This window comes from Asterias rubens, chromosome 11 (genome assembly GCF_902459465.1).
Source record: "Asterias rubens chromosome 11, eAstRub1.3, whole genome shotgun sequence".
Taxonomy (NCBI): Eukaryota; Metazoa; Echinodermata; class Asteroidea; order Forcipulatida; family Asteriidae; genus Asterias; species Asterias rubens.
Genome location: NC_047072.1, coordinates 8,886,287 through 8,903,226, shown reverse-complemented (window position 1 = coordinate 8,903,226; position 16,940 = coordinate 8,886,287). Strand labels below are relative to the sequence as shown.

At 41.1% G+C, this 16,940-nt stretch overlaps 1 protein-coding gene across 2 annotated transcripts in view; it reads right to left on the bottom strand.

Annotated features, from left to right (window-relative positions):
- The window catches only part of LOC117296312 (vacuolar protein sorting-associated protein 13A-like), a 108,315-nt gene that overhangs the window by 27,356 nt on the left and 64,019 nt on the right, over positions 1 to 16,940 (bottom strand). The window contains exons 48-64 of one of the 2 annotated variants that reach the window (XM_033779160.1): positions 16,258 to 16,349; positions 13,988 to 14,141; positions 12,351 to 12,428; positions 10,172 to 10,252; positions 8,993 to 9,189; positions 8,037 to 8,145; positions 7,033 to 7,167; positions 5,748 to 5,834; positions 5,025 to 5,246; positions 4,714 to 4,797; positions 4,016 to 4,126; positions 3,298 to 3,450; positions 2,755 to 2,886; positions 2,000 to 2,133; positions 1,211 to 1,346; positions 692 to 803; positions 295 to 437 (exon numbers count right to left, since the gene is read on the bottom strand). In XM_033779160.1, the coding sequence (XP_033635051.1) occupies positions 295 to 437; positions 692 to 803; positions 1,211 to 1,346; positions 2,000 to 2,133; positions 2,755 to 2,886; positions 3,298 to 3,450; positions 4,016 to 4,126; positions 4,714 to 4,797; positions 5,025 to 5,246; positions 5,748 to 5,834; positions 7,033 to 7,167; positions 8,037 to 8,145; positions 8,993 to 9,189; positions 10,172 to 10,252; positions 12,351 to 12,428; positions 13,988 to 14,141; positions 16,258 to 16,349 (2,160 nt within the window). The remainder of the gene's footprint in view (positions 1 to 294; positions 438 to 691; positions 804 to 1,210; positions 1,347 to 1,999; positions 2,134 to 2,754; positions 2,887 to 3,297; positions 3,451 to 4,015; positions 4,127 to 4,713; positions 4,798 to 5,024; positions 5,247 to 5,747; positions 5,835 to 7,032; positions 7,168 to 8,036; positions 8,146 to 8,992; positions 9,190 to 10,171; positions 10,253 to 12,350; positions 12,429 to 13,987; positions 14,142 to 16,257; positions 16,350 to 16,940) is intronic. The other variant, XM_033779161.1, reaches the window with a different exon arrangement.

Sequence of the window (16,940 nt, the reverse complement as noted above, 5' to 3'; positions counted from 1 at the left end):
TTGATAATAAATAATAAGCCAACATTTATAAAGTCAGTGGATGCAAAGCGCTATTATGTATCAAACGTGGGTCAAAAATCTAAATCAAAGACGACTCAAGATAAAAATCACTGTTATTGAAACAAGTGGGTCTTCAGCAATTGATTGAGTGATTCAAGTGAGTTTGCTTTTCTGCAGCTATCACAAAGTAAATTCAACAGGGCCGAGCCTGCATCGGAGAAGGCATGGTCTCCTGCTTTAGTGTTCTATTTGTACATAAATCAGTCTACATTTTGTCTGTCTGTCTGTCTGTACCTGAGATGCAGCTCTAGCTATCCTTGGACTCTGGGTGAACATAAGGACCCTCTGTAGACCGTCCATGTAAGACACCCAGAAGATGGTTGTCTTCTCCTTCTTGTGCATCAATGGATGCTCCATGATGCTGTCCACTGCATCTTCTGTAAAATCCAAATCATGAAATGATGCTGGTAAATCGTTACCTCACATAATCACATCGGGCCCAATTTCATGGGTCTGCTTACAGAAAGCATGAAATCGGTGCTTGCAAAAGCAAGAAATTCTATCTCTCTCCCCCCCCCCCCCCACAAAAAAAGAAGAAAAAAAAGAAAAAGAAAAAAAGAGAAACAATTTGAAAAGCTGCCAGCCTAAGTTCAGCTTGACGAGTGAGAAGATGAAGAGGACAGTTATTTACCTTCATCTGAGCTGTAGACGCTGGCATCATCACCTTCTACGTACAGACCATCTCCTGGCATCATGCTACGCTTGATACTATCCACACTAATTGTAACTTTGCCCCATCCATCCTGAAATCAACAATCAACTAAATATTAACCAGTATCACTAGTCTAGTACTATCCACACTGACTGTAACTTTGCCCCATCCATCCTGAAATCAACAATCAACTAAAACATCAACCAACTTTTTTCTAGTCTAAGCAGTAGGATTTGAAACTGTGCAAGGTGGCAGTATACAGTAGTCAGGTGAAGTTTGCTGTAACACCCTGTGACTCCTGAAGAAGATGATCATTTTATACTGATCGAAACATTGAGTTGTGAACCATCGCTTAACTCTAGAATTAAAACCATTCAAAAAGGATTTACTAATAGGGCCCACTAACCACAAACCTCACCTCTAGCAATGCAAAGGTGAGCAGACTAGCAGAAAGTTTGGTTAACTAGTCTGGGGAGAGAGAACTCATTCCTTCCTTACCCTATCAATGACACACTCAAACGACTTCTTGTTTCTATTGTAGAGATTCCACAGGAAGATTCTTTCTGCTGTGGGGTCATCCCAGGTCAACAGCATCGTCTTGTGAGGTTGCAGGAGTAGTCTACCGCCGATGTTCCTGATGAGAAAAAGTAAACAAGTAATAACAATAATTATCACAAAGAAACAATAGTACTTGGTGTAGAATTATTAAAATGTTCTTTGCTGCATGGCTACACAAAATATTAATAATTAGTGCTAAGGGGTTAATCCTGCACAATAATAAAAATAATAGTAGTCGGTTTTTATACGGCACTTTTCATACCCGAAGGGCTTCTCAAAGCGCTGCAACATCATTACCCCTGTTCACTGGGCCATTTCAACACTCTCGACTCTTGCAGGTTTCTACTTTTACACAGGGGTTAGGAGAAGTAAATCCCCAGAAGATACCTTAATGTGTTCACTATACAGGTAAATAGTTTACAGACGCACAAACTGAAGTCAGATAATATAACCTGTTTTTTAAAAGAATGTCAAGGGATTCACGAAGGCAACTAAGGTGATTGCCTCCATGCCCATGGTCGTTGCCTTGGTGCCATTGAAATGCTCCAATACTAATTAAATTTCCTCATAGGGTGCCCTTAACCAGAGAGAAAATCCCATGGTGCCCTTAGCCTTTCAAAAACGAAACGTACAGGCCTGCATTCGGTTTGTCCCACAACAAAGAGGGACAACGGGGACTGGAATTCACACTCTTTTTTGGTGATTACATCCACCTGTGTTTCGACTTACTTTTGATTGAATCGTAGATTGATGTCGTCACATAGATTGTCTAGTCTGACTGGAGCATGACCCATGGAGTAAGGCATGAAGGTCACTGTGGTGGGTCCCCTCACACCACCCTCGGCTTCAACAGTTAAAGCAGTCTAAAAACAGGAATATATGGAAAACAGGTGTAATGTGACTGACAAGTACAAGATGAATGGTACATTAGCACAATATCATAAAGCTGTTTAGCAAAGAATTCTGCTATGCAAATTCCTTTGCTAAGCAAGAAAGGAGCAGGGCACCAGTCACAGCAGTGTTAAATGTTCTGGTAACCTATTTTTTACTAAGCAAGAGTTCAATGTGCTAAGCAAGGTTTTGTGCCTGAAGGCTTTACGAAATTAGACCCTGGTTTGTTTGTTTTATCCCTCCCAAACCTTGGCTAAAACATGCAGAGCTGATGAAGCAGAAAATAATGATTAACTTTGTTTTGCTTAGCAGAAATGAGCAGGCTACTGCTCACAAGTAACATGGTACATGTGTAGTTTGGCTGGTAAGGTAACCTTATTCTGGTAAGCATAATTTTGTTGTGCTTAGCTACCATTTGTGCTTAAGCAGCTGTACGAAATTGGGCTTTATCAAAGACCTTGAATGATTTGTTGGTGAACTACTTGGCTGTGTCGGAAAACTAGATGCTTTAAATAGCTCAAAGCCGAAACCCAAGTTGCCCAAAAAGATGGCGTACAGTATATCGGAAAAAACTCTCTACACACAGTACTTACCCCTCGTTCCATTCTGAGCACAGTTGAGTGAGTGCTGTCAATGTTGAAATGTCGAGATGATAGTTGGTCTGGTGTCTCAGCTTTCTTACATATCAACTTCATAGTCTCGCTACCGGGCCAAAACGGCAAGACCTGCAGTTCATTCGGGACCCAAGAAAAGAAAACTGAATAGCTGAACAATAGTGTTCCAACACAACTAAAGCATTGAATGGGAGTTGCAAGTGCAGAGCACTGTGAAAATAGATGCAGTTGCTTTATAATAACCTGTACAAGTCTTTACAATCATCTTAACAGTCATTGCCAACCACAGCTACAAGAGCTTCTTCCAAGATCATTCTCTTACGCCGCACCATTTCTTTGGAATAGTCTTCCTGTGCGTACTCGCCAGGCTAGTTCTTACAACTGTTTTAAGTCTCTCTGTTGAAAACTCTTTTGTTTGAAATTGCTTATTTATAATCTGCTTACTCTCACTCATTGTTCACTTAAATTTGAGTGTATTTACAGAAAAACATGAAGGCTCTACACCAAGTTTTTTTTTCTTACCTCGGCTTGTTTGATGTTAACCCAGATACCGGCCCTGACTCCTTCCTCCATGTAGGACAGGACTTGATCAGTTTTATTCCTGATCAGGAAGTAGGGCGTCAACGTGATGATCTTGGTCAGGGTCAGCTTAGACAAAGAGATCTCCAACCAAAACTAAAAACGAATTGAGATCAAATGGTAAATAAACTGATTTGGGCTAACGACCCAGATCAACTGCCACCAGGGGCGCATTGCCACCTACTCCTAGGGCTGAAACAGGGTTACCCCTTCGCTCAGCCCCAGCGGCCAGTCTATCCAGGACCGCTGGGATGGGCTAATCAGCTTGCACAGATTCTTGTTCAGGAAGTACGTCATGCATGCAGTGCATAGAAATATGGTGCAGTGTGAGTGTGATGCATGATGGGACTGCGCATTATCAAACCAATGAGCGTGCATGATACGTTTGCCCATCCCAGCGATTTTGGTTAAAGCAAGGTGCTGGGGACGAGCGAAGGTTACCCCCTTCACAGTCCGTAAGGATGTAGGCATGGGTCTGGTGAACTCAACCGCTTCGTAACACGAGCAACATCACTCTTCATTGTGGAAAGGCACAAGAGGAAACTAAATTGCCAAAGTATGTACATGTATGGGAACATTTGGAGGGGGGCAATCCCTCTGCCACAAATTAGTATTGGGTTTAGTTCCCTTGATGATAGTACATGTACAGCTTACTGCTTACCTGGTAAGTTCGATCGTGGTCTTCATCTTTGCATATGACGACTCCAGAGCTTCCTACAGTATCCAATGAGAATGAGGACGACCACACGGAATCAAAGACTCTCAGCTTGGCCTGAAAGCAAAGAGAAGAAACATGAATAAAGGAAAGACGAATTTCTCTCTCCTTAATAACACTACATTAACCCACAATAGTAACCCACAATACCAATAAATTACTGACATAGCGCATACCACTGAGAGGAGAGGTTCCGTAGAGTCAATCGCGCAAGAGTAAAATGTTTCTGCAATTCGGCACGCCATGGAAAAGTAGATTATTCTGTGGGTCTACTAGATTATGGGCGTCCGCCTAGAGACATATTTTTGTTGCGCTGAGACCGCGCCACTGTTGAGATGCTCAGTCATAGTGCATCAGCGTACATGGCGTAGGGTAAAACCAAATCATACTAACCTTCAATTAGGTTGATTTATAACATCAGCTTAACTGAATTTTGAAGCTGGACATAATAATAATTTGGGGGGCTAATCATCCTTAAGAGCTGAATTGCGAATGACGCGGCTACAATGTGTTCGAGAAGCAGGCATGCAAGGGCGCTCCCTGGTCGGGAATCGAACCGAGGTCACCTTGGTGAGAGGCGAGCGCTTTACGCACAAGCCAACCGTGCCACCCCTATGTGGGAGAAACTGAGCAAACGTATTTACCTTTTTCCTCTTGGTGTTGGTGAAGCTGAAGAGGATTGGCTCACTCAGTGAATGATTGTTGTACACTTTCCTGGATCGAGACGCCTATCCGCAAAAAAACAACAACGATAAACGGTTTAGATTCACCAACTGTGAAGACTAGTCTTTGACAATTACCAATAGTGTCCACTGCCTTTAACTCGGATCACTTAGCAAGAATGAGAACTAAGTTCCCCTTTGTGAGAAAATGCTCTTCTAAATATAACTGACTGATAATTTCCACCACTCTCAGTATGTCTAAATTATCCCCTTCAAACGTAAATGTCCCATACCCTGATCTCAACAGGCAGTTCTGATTTGTTGACAATCCAGTACGGTGAATACAGAAAGATGTCCCAGGTTCCGCCGTCTGTCGTGCTGTGTGCCCACAGGGTCAGGTACTTCTTCTGATCCCCTTCAACATCTTTGGTCTCCATGGCGATGGATTCATGGGCTTTCATCTCCCTGGAGACGAGGAGTTTTCCCTCCCAGTTGGCTGCTAGGTAGTTCTTGACCTGGATGAAAGTACAAGTTGGAAACAAATGGATGAGAAATGGGATTGACACAAGCGGCAATGTAATTTTCTGTGTATAAAAAAAAAAAAAAAAAAAAAAAAAAAGATGCAGCAAATGTTGCTGTCGTTCTTATTTTGATGATCCTCTCCTGTGGCTTTCCAGGTTGTATCCTAAACTTGAGTGTGATCCCTGGCGATACAGCAGTTACAGGCCAAACAGCTTCTGGCAGCCCCAAACAATGGCCTTGTTGGACATGTTGGAATGGAAAGCAATGGCGCCATACATGTATGTTTCCAGAACCCACGAGCATGCATGTGTTTGATAGCTAATAATGACTATTTTATTTTCTAATTTTCAATGTTTCTCTTCATGCTTCTTCTGCCTGTGCTCTGCTTCTCTCTTTTCCCTTCCTTCTTTGCATTTACACCGTTGGTCATTTTGGTAGGTTATAAGCGGTTGGTAACTGCCTAGTGTCTTTTCTGTCATTTCCATTTCATTTACCTGCATTTTCATCTTCTGTGCTTCGCTGAGGTCAGTGGAATAGATGGGCATCTTGTCACCCTTCAACAGAAACTTCAGACCGTTCTCCTGAGAATCAGATATCAGTTACATTAATAAAAAGTAACAAAATCCATAATTTAATTGTGATGTACTTGCGAATACATTACAACTTGGGAAAGAACTGCAGGTCAAATTGTAACTAGATCAACATATTACAAACAGGAAAAAACAAAATAGCAACAATAATAAGCTTTTGTCTGGCACTTCATCTTTGGGCATTTTAAAGGCAGTGGACACTATTGGTAATTACTCAAAATAATTATTAGCATAAAACCTTACTTGGCATCGAGTAATAGAGAGAGGTCGGTAGTATAAAACATTGTGAGAAACGGAGTAGTTTTCGAGAAAGAAGTAATTTTCAACGAATTTGATTTCGAGACCTCAAGTTTAGAATTTGAGGTCTCGAAATCAAGCATCTGAAAGCACACAACTTCGTGTGACAAGGGTGTTTTTTTCTTTCATAGTTATCTCGCAACTCCGACGACCAATCAAGCTAAAGGTTTGTTATTTTATGCATATGATGAGATACACTAAGTGAGAAGACTGGTCTTTGACAATTACCAATAGTGTCAACTGCCTTTAAAGCCCTTATTGTCAGGTTTGCTGTATTAGGATTTTTTTTTACCTCTGCAACCAACTTTCATTGCACCTGCTAATTAGAGGTGCTGTGGCACAATCCGCAGCCGACCATACCAAGTACACCGGAGCAAACGTTCTGTTAACGAAGTGCACTGTGTTCTTGTACGTGCAGTAAAACACAACACAGAGGACTACTGGGCCCAATTTCATGGCTCTGCTTACCGTAAGCACATAATCGGCGCTTACAAAAGCAGGGAATTATGCGCTTACGGCAAGCGTATTTCACGGGTTAGCGGCGAATTTTGGCTTCTGAGCGTGCGTACTCCGCATTACTAGGGATTCTAGGCTTACAAGGCTAGCGCAGAAATTCAGGGCTTGAATGTAAGCGGGGATTTGTGATCGTAAGCGCAGAATTCGGCGGTAAGCAGAGCTATGAAATTGGGCCCTGGTGGGGTTCAAAAACATTGAGCGGGTGGTGAGCAGGAGAGGGTATGTTTATTATCACGTGGCCCAAGATCTTTTGCCCAGGATTGTTGTCTCAGTCAGAGAAAGCTGCATGTTTTTTATTGTGGTTACAATTGAATTGATCTACCACAACCAAACACTAGAGGGCACTGTTCTGCTGCCACATCTGACATGCGCTTACCTTCATAGAGTAGACAACGTCATATGGGAGGTAGTTGTGTATGGTGATTGGAGGGAAGAGGTCAAGAATGTAGGAAGGCACGTCATCGGACGAGGGTTTGAGCCCACTGGCTGGCTGAAGCTCCTTGCGTATAACCTGAAGTATTCAATCAAAGAACGTCATCACTAAAATCTCCTCAATGACAGCACTAAAACAACACAGTGCCTTTAATGTTTTATTTGATTAAAGGAACATTACAGAATTGGTTTTTGCGAACCAAACAGTTGCTGGCAGTGTAAGCACTGTATGTAATCCACCATATACATAAACTGACAAATCTGTAGAAGTTTGAGATCGATCGGCCATCTGGGTCACAAGAGAATAGTGGAAAACCGATTGCAAATTTTACATTGCATCGATGCCAAAATAAAAATGAATAAAACCCTCACTGAGCGATAAACTCCAAACGCGAAGTTTGATTATTTTTTTTCTCATCAGATATGACATTTTAGACAGAAATATTTCAAGGGATGTTTTCAACTATCATCATTATTAGACTGTGAAGTTTTATGTAAATCTGTGATCTTCACTGTTTTTGTTTCTTACCAATTCTGTAACGTTCCTTTAAACATCCAACAGCAAAACTAGCGCCAATATAACAGGATGAACGCGAAACAAGCAGTAATGTTCAGTTTCAGATCAGGGAGGAAAACCCCAAAATTGAAAAAACCCAAACAATCAGGTAGCGACTGAAAACTCAATCCACATGCAAGGCTCCGGTCTGAGGTGGGATTAGAAACGAGGTCCTCAGAGGTGAAAGGCAGCAAAAGAAACCACTGAGCCAACCTGATCTCCAGAAACAGGTAAACACAGTTGTTGTCATTTTGTATAACATCAATCATAAACAATGAACGGTAGCTACCCTTTCTGTTTTGGTTGATATCAGACAATAAGAAGTGTGGATGTTGTGTGGATAATTAGTGTGTGTATTTAGTGGATGTCGTTTTGTATAATATTCCCATTACCTTGAAGTGGAACGGCAGCTCTCCTTTCTGTTTTGACATGCATCTGACAGTAAGCTCGGTTGGGGACATGAGCTCCTGCCACTTGATTGGTTTTTCACTGATGCTATAACTGTGAGAAAGGAAAATGGCAAACAAAATATTAAACAAAATTCCAATTAATAGCAAAAGCCACTTCAACAGAAAATATTTGTGGCGGGAGGAGACTCACCAAGTAAGGCTACTGCTCTCCAATATGTGCACATGCTCAGACCTACATAAACCATTGGACATATCAGCCGATAAATCAGCTGCAACCTAGAGTTGCAAAGTCTCATTGAAATAAAGTGTGAATTCATCAAGGGAATAAAAGGGTTCCAATGAGTTCTTAAACTGCCATTCATAAATACCTCAGACAGTTGCGCTATTCCTATTGGTGGAGAGCGCGTCATGTGGGGGTGTTTAAACCATTGATAATGACCAGTGTTTATAACCGGTTGTCTGCGCTAGTCTTGATGCAAGACGATTCTTGTTACGTGCGATGCAGGCGCTGTCGGTGATTTGGCCGCGCTGTGTGTGAAAGGAAAACCAGCGAATATGCACCAAGACTATACGCGCATGCGCACGAACGGAACCGGAAAACACACGCGTACGGACATCGTACATGTACCACAACATGTATACTGAACATACCATGGAGGTGGAAACATACAGAGCTCAAGCACTCGGAAACGGATAAGTTTTACAGAGTTTCGGTAAAATTATCAAGAACCAGGCCTCGTTGGGATTAAACAACTAGCTGAAAACCTCTTCACTACACATTGATTCCCTTATTTAAAACTGGCAGGGTCGTGGCAGTGTAATAAAAACCCTCGTATTCGGCTCGGGCCTTTATCACACGGCCAAAACCCAGCAAGGTTAAATGAACTCACCAATCCTAAAACCAATACAAATAATTTATAACGCTGATAAAAGTTTACCCTTGATCAGCCGGGCATGCGTAGATTCCAGCGTTGTACGTGACCACCACCGGGACATCAAACGTCTCCTTAGGAGCTACACTACCCATGGAGACGTACTCCTCATGGCCCTGGCCGGGTATGGCAGGACCTCTCAGGGCCTGCAGGTCTAGGGATTTGTAGTACAACTGCATTGTCACTGGACAATTGTTAACAATCTAAAGAAAGAGATGGGAGTATTTGTTTGGTTTGTTTAGACAAATGAGTAGACACATGTGGCATTAAAGATAAATGTTTGTGTTCATTCTTTTAACAAAGTATGCAGCTAACCATCTTATCTTTAGGTTTACACAATTTCAAATACACTGATGCCATTCTGCATATATCTGCTGCACGCGCCAAGCATACGCACACGCATGTCAGACTTTATAGTGTCATACTTTTGTTTGTGCAATGGGTTGTGATTGGTCAATACGCAATGGGGCGGAGCTTAACGGATGGGTCTATTGTCTCTCTTGTTAGTACGTGTATGACCAAACAGTTACATATATCTCCAAGATTGTACAATAGGCTACGTAAGGCTACGATAGAGATTACAAAACTGTTACGAAAGGAAAGCAAAGTTTAGGAGAAGTTAAATTTGAATCAGGATGAAGAAAACTATTTGGTTTTTACCCAGAAGTTGATGTGTGTAAAGCATTTTATATTCAGTATACAATGTACTTGGAAAAACAACTGCCTCTAGCTACCTGGCAATCTTGGTGGTCTAGTGGTTAGCTATCTGGGCTAGAAGGCAAAGGTTGTGGGTTTGAACCAAAGATTGAACCAAATATTGAACCAAAGATTGTGCAAGATGCGGAACTGAAGCTTTATCTATTGGTAAACGTGGAATAAGCATGGGCACCATTTCAGCAAGTGAATGTTTTGTTTTCCCTTGATAGGAATGGTCATGGTCCATCTGCACTGATCTATTGTTGTATTAAAAGAACTACTTGCTGAAATGGCGTCCAGTGGGTTTTCACATTTCAGCCTGAGTTCTGCATCTTGCGCCTTTGGTGCTCTAAAATCTCCGGTTTGAGCCCCTTTGGATTTATACCTCAGAGGATATTTTCATAGGACTTGGAAAAGTAATCAGTGCTTTACACACATTGGGAAAAACAATTAAGGATAAAAACAAAGTTGTTAGAGTAAAAGTTTTACCTGTATCGGTGAGCGCACTTTAATAGATTTTCTGCCGTGGGAAATATCGACTTCCCGTACGACAGTATACTTTTGTCCGCCCTGCAAAATCAAAGCGTCATCTTTAGCAAAACAAATTGCAAGCATGCTAAGATGACAATGTTATATTGTAATATGAAAATAAAATGCAACCAAAATAAACCTGCCATCTTCAAATTTTTGTTTTTAGAAAGAAGCTGAAATTTGGTTGTTCAATAGGAAACAAACTTTATGTTTATTTTAATACGTTACTTTTGAATGCAAGTCGGGAGAATTTTTTCATGTTACTCTATTCTCCAAGGTGTCCCCCCCCCCCCAGGAATGAAGGTCTGCCTTTTCACAGTATGATCTCTTTACCATTAGCTGGAACTGACATCCATCTTCCCCAGCAAATGTGCCTACCCCACGGAAAAGCCACTTCCGCTCCGGGATAAGCGGTGAAACCATGAGGTTTTCTTGAACGTCCAAATTGTAAGTATGGAACTATTAGTGACTGAAAAAGTGTTTTCTCCCCTTTTTGCTTTTGCTTCTCCGTCTTTCAAAAGCAAGCAGTTAGATTTGATGTGGTTTACTGTCCATCAAAATTTGGCTTTAAACAGCGTTCCAGCCTAAATGCACTCATTAGAACATTTTGTCGTACTTTGAAAGATCAGTGAGTAAAGTCTGCTACCATACATGTAAGTAGAAGAGGATTGATGAGTTAATTGAAAAATATCTACTAATAACACACAGCAAGAGCCAGTCATGAATGAATCCACTCTAAGTGGTGTTTGAAGCTTCGCATGGTGTGAAAAAAAAGAAAAAAAGAATTAACTATAATCCATTCTACGTGTATACATTTATGTAGTTCACATTTGAGTGTAAAGTCGGCTATGTTACAAACAATGGTTTTTTGTAAGTTCGATTATAAGACATGTGTGAGTTTCATCAACTTTCTTCAATTTGATTGGTCAATGAACCTCCTGGCTGTGTAGAATATTTAGAGCGCTTAACGCAGCTCAAATTCGTAACCCCAAGTTTCCCGTAAACAAGCAGACAGGGAACTATCCATTAACACAAGCAATTGCCCCAAATGATGTACCTGCCCCCCTTTTCATTCTGTGCAATGTCAGGTTCTGATTAAATTGGCCCAATTTATTATTTGTATTATAAACAACACACCATGTGGTCTGAAATAGACCCTTTGTGGGGAAGTTGTGGCCAAAGTAAAGTTAAAGAAGTCAGTTTTAAAATAATGTTAATGCTCCATGGCAGTCATTGCTTCTAGAATGTTCGTTTTCATTCTCTCAAAACAAAGCAAGAAGTATTAATTTTTAATAGCATAAGGGCCAAAGTTTAACAGTTTTAGCAGAGTATAAAATTAAGTACTGTATATGGATTAAGCATTAGTAAAACCAAGTAATCCAATCAAATAGTTTTCGCTTTTATGCAAATTATTAGAGTTGGAAAGGAAATACACATTTGAAAAACCTCTGTAGCTAACAGAGGGAAAGAATCATTTTGAAACAATATCATATATGCATCCTCACTAGTAGGCTAGTTGCGAGTTAGATCTGAATAATGAGTCGCTTAGTCACAATGAATCCCTAACTTTTGAACTCCTCAGACTATAGAGACAGGAGCTTTGTCAAATTGTTCGGGGCAAGCTTTTGCGTAGCAACCTCCAGATAAGCAAACTCTGATACCATTGTGCCATACACATTCATTTAGAGAGTGCGTTCGATTAGCTTCCCTGTGTTGACCCCACAGGGCTCATTCGTGTGAGCCCCTGACAAGAGCTAATCGAACGATCACTCGCCCTCTCATGGTGACGTCATGCACCTCTGGCCAGCCCCAAGTGACCCGTTCCACAAGCAGGGCAGTTGGGGCTGACCTGAGTGAGCCCCTGGAATATCGTCAAAGCTCTTCAAGCGTACCGGGGGCAGATCGGGTCAGCCTGGGGAAGCTAATCGAACGCACCCTATATTGTCTATAGGTTTTCACCATGTCTTATACACAACTACGCAAAAGCTTGCCCGAATCATATGATATAGCAACTGACTCTATAATCTGATGAATTCAAATTTAAGTGGTAACTTGTGATCAAACGTGGCACTGTACCAGACAATATTCAAATCTAACACACAAATGCCTTATTGAAAATCTATGAAAAGAAGCTTGCCTGTAAAGGTGATAAGAGAAATGGTGTTTGAGCAACCTTAGAAGCAGCAAAATGGGTTATAGGCGTCATGCCCTCCACCTACATGTACATGGGGAGGAAAAAACAAACACCCAAAAGGCAATCATTAGGCATGTACGTAAACCCAGTGCATCTGCACACTTTGAATGCACTGGACACCGTTGGCATTTACTCACAATATTTGTTAGCATAAAAACTAACTTGGTAACGAGCAATGGAGACCTATTGACAGTGTAAAACATTGTGAGCAATGGCTCCCTCTGAAGGAACGTAGTTTTTGAGGAAGAAGTAATTTCTCATTCAAATTTAAAAAAAAAACTCTGTGGACCCCGGTTCGAATCCCACTGCAGACCCAGAGCCTTGCATGTGGATTGGGTTTTCAGTCCATACAGTACCCGATTGCATGGGTTTTCCCCGTTCCTATTCATCAATCTTCATGTAGTTAGTGCTAATTGTGCGTATAAATCTACACAGCAGCCACAATCACTTATCACTGCAGTGTGTTAACACTTAAAGACACTGGACACTATTGGTAATTGTCAAAGAGTAGTCTTCACAGTTGGTGTGTCTCAACATATGCATAAAATAACTTGAGCTCAATCGATTGTCGAAGTTGCGAGATATTAATGAAAGAGAAAAAAAACACCCCTGTTGCACCACGGTCACACGAAGTTGTGTGCTTTCAGATGCTTGATTTTGAGACCTCAAATTCTAAATCTGAGGTCTCAAAATTTAAATTCGTGGAAAATTACTTCTTTCTCAAAAACTATGTCACTTCATCAGAGGGAGCTGTTTCTCACAATGTTTTATACTATCAACCTCTCCCCATCACTCGTAATCAAGAAAGGTTTTTTGATAATAGTTATTTTGAGTAATTACCAATAGTGTCCACTGCCTTTAAGGCCTGATTTAAATTATGACCTAGATCGTTTGTATCTATAATGTTTATGAAATAAAGCATGCAATGTTTGCCAGAAAGGTTGCTGTAAGTGTGCATAGGAGGAGGCAAAGAAAGTCGACACTACATGATGATTAAAAACGAAAAACCGACACACTCATAAAAAAACAAACAAAGGCAGTCCCACAAGCTCACGCTCCGTGGTGCTCCTTTGTTCTGAATTCTTAAGGAAAATTCTCAAATCTTGCAGGTCAAATCTTGCAGCAGCTATGTTATGGGCATTTTTGTACAGGCCCCTCTGTTGCACCCCCTTTTGTATTTGTAAATTTGTGTACAAAAAAATTGGCACATTAATCCGGAGGTAAAGGTTCAATTCACATTCTAGTAAAGATGTTGTTTGCTTCAAGCATGCAACTGCCTGTTGAAAAAAAAAGAGGAAAATTTTCAAAGGCTCAACGCAAGTGCGGAGCGAGGCAGCCGAAACGCCATGGGACATGATACCCACAATGCTACCATATAAAATGTTGAGGTTTATTAAGCTCTTAGGTGCATTGTTAGCATGTACTAGGCTTATTTTACATGATTGTAGTTGTACACTGTTGTTGCCAGGCATACATGTATATTAGGCTAAAATAAAAATAAAATCTTTGGGTTTTCCAGTTTATTGATGACCTCAACTGGATCACCATTATTGAGTCATTCCTTAGCATCTTGGCCTTACCTCAAAGATGAACTGTCCTATTTTGGAGTCTTTGAGTTTGGGTGTAGGTGGTCCGTCGGTGGTATCCGTACTGACTGGTGTCGTTGTGGCTTCAGGCATATCGCTGTATCTAGAAGGTTTGATTGACTTCGCTAGGAGCTCAAAGGGATCATCACTGAGAGGGGGGAGGGGAAGTAAATCAAAGTACACCATTTCAATAATTTTTAAAATTCTTGAAGACTTAAAGACTGTGGACACTATTGGTAATTGCCAAAGACCAGTCTTCTCACTTGGTGTATCTCAATATAGGCATAACATAACAAACATGTGAAAATTTTAGCTTGATTGGTCGTCAGAGTTGCGAGATAACTATGAAAAAAAAAACACCCTTGTCACACGTGTGCTTCAGATGCTTGATTTCGAGACATCAAATTCTAAATCTGAGGTCTCAAAATCAAATTCGTGGAAAATTACTTCTTTCTCGAAAACTACGTCACTTCTGAGGGAGCCATTTCTCAGAATGTATTATACTATCAACCTCTCCCCAGTACTCGTTACCAAGAAAGGTTTTATGCTAATAATTATTTTGAGTAACTACCAATAGTGTCCACTGCCTTTAAAGGATTTGGGTACTTTTTGTAACACAAAACACAATGTCCACAGATTCATGTTAAATTTACACAGTTTGAATATAATGATAGTAGAAAGCGTACCATAAAATATTAGCTGCTGAAGTGCTGTAGTTTTGGGGAAATGAGTAAAACAATGCCATGAAAGTACATTTTTACATGTACATGCTAAAATAATTTTCGTCTCATGATCACTGGGACAAAAATTATTTTCAAGACATTGTTTTACTCATATCTCAAAAAACTACAGCACCTCAGTAAGTAATATTTTCAGGGAAGCTTTCTACCATCATTATCTTCAAACTGTGCAAGTTTAATGTAAAATCTGTGGCCATTGTGTTTTTTTGTCCTACAAAAGTACCCAGACCCTTTAACATATTTAATTGAGTCAATCTCCTTCTTCACTTAACTTGGACTTACAGTTTGATAAAGCTTTACTTTTGATTAGGGACCTTTTCAAAATAAGTCCAGGACAACCAGCGTATAGGACCGTACATAGGACAATTTTTTTTAACCTGCTGTTAATTCACCTTGTTTGAAATTGGCAGGACTGTGTTTTGAGCCATGGCAAGCCAGATTTGCGACAACAACAATGGCAGCCATTCGATCTATCGCAATCCCGGTATGTAATAATAAGTGGCTTCTTAATAGCCCTCATATTTGTCACCCAGTAGCACTTCAACGTTCAGTTCTTTTCCTATTTTATTTTTCATGCAAGTCCCCAGACACACAAGGCCTGAAGGCTACTTCAAGGTGTGGGCTACATGTACATGTACAGTACATCTATTTTTTTCCAGAGGCTGTTGCCCTCTACTCCTAGGGCTGAACAAGGGTTAAGCCCGGTTCATACTTCCTGCGAATGCGAATGCGAAGCGAATTTGACGTCACAACCCTCCTTTCGCAGCGATATTCGCAAGTGAGTTGAACAAAGTTGAACTGCTGCGAATTATTCATTGTGAATTTGTGACGTCATCATTCGTATCGCATTCGCATTCGCAGGAAGTACATGTATGAACCGGGCTTTACCCCTTCTTACAGTCCATACGGAGGTAGGCTTGGGTGTCATCAATCCGAAGCCTGGCCAGTAGAGGTAGAGGGAATAGGCTTGGGTGTCATCAATCCGAAGCCTGGCCAGTAGAGGTAGAGGGAATAGGCTTGGGTGTCATCAATCCGAAGCCTGGCCAGTAGAGGTAGAGGGAATAGGCTTGGGTGTCATCAATCCGAAGCCTGGCCAGTAGAGGTAGAGGGAATAGGCTTGGGTGTCATCAATCCGAAGCCTGGCCAGTAGAGGTAGAGGGAATATATTTGATTTATGAGACCTTCTCCTTTTACATAGCACCATGTAATGGTTTACAATGTGCTATGGCGCAATATGCAGCCAATCAAACCAGAAACACTGGGGCGAACCCCTTCTCTTTATAATAAGTGCACCTAGTTCTTTTACATGCATTACACACAACACACGGGACCATCGGCTTTACATCCCATCCAAAGGACGAAGCATCATGGTTAAGTGTTTGCTTAAGGACACAGGTGTCACGATCGGGACTCGTACCCGCACTCTACTGAGCAGAAACACCAGAGTGCGAGTCTGGTGTCTTAACCTAGGCCCAGACATTCAAATTTAATGGATAACAAAATTAACACATTATTCTCTCTTACCTCTCGTCCAATGTCCCGATTGCCCCTCCAGAATGATCAGGTTGGTCTTCACCGACAGGTTCTAGGGTAACTCCAACAGCATCTGTAGAGCTCTGTCAAACAAAACGGTTTCAATTACTACAAGGAATAGTCATTTTTTATTCAATTGCTTTGTGCGCCATTAGGGGTGGATTTCACAAAGAGTAAAGACTAGTCTTATCTCGAGTTAGGAAGATTAAAGCCCGGTAAAGACTTCCTGCAAATGTGAATGCAAAGCAAATTTTGCAGTTACCTGTAGAGCCCTGTTTTCGCTGTGAATGTTTTGCAAGAGCGAATTATTCGCTTCGAATTTGTGATTTCAAAATTCGTATCGCATTCGCATTCACATGAACCCGGCTTCACTTGTCTTAACTTAGGACTAGCCTTAGGTTTTTAATAACTCCTTTAAATCATAGGACTAGTCCTAAGTTGGAACTATCTTCGTTAAATCGACCCCAGCAAAGAAATCCGTGGCAAGCGGCACCATGATTATGGAAACAAAGAGACTTACTCTATTCAACTCAATCAGACGTTTATTCCATACTGTTGTTGGAAAATAGTACAATATGACAATAGACCCTTCCCATGAAATATGTTGGCAAAATGAGGGAACATCGCGCTGTTTTGTACACGACTAATGGCTGCATGACGCAGACGCGATTGCA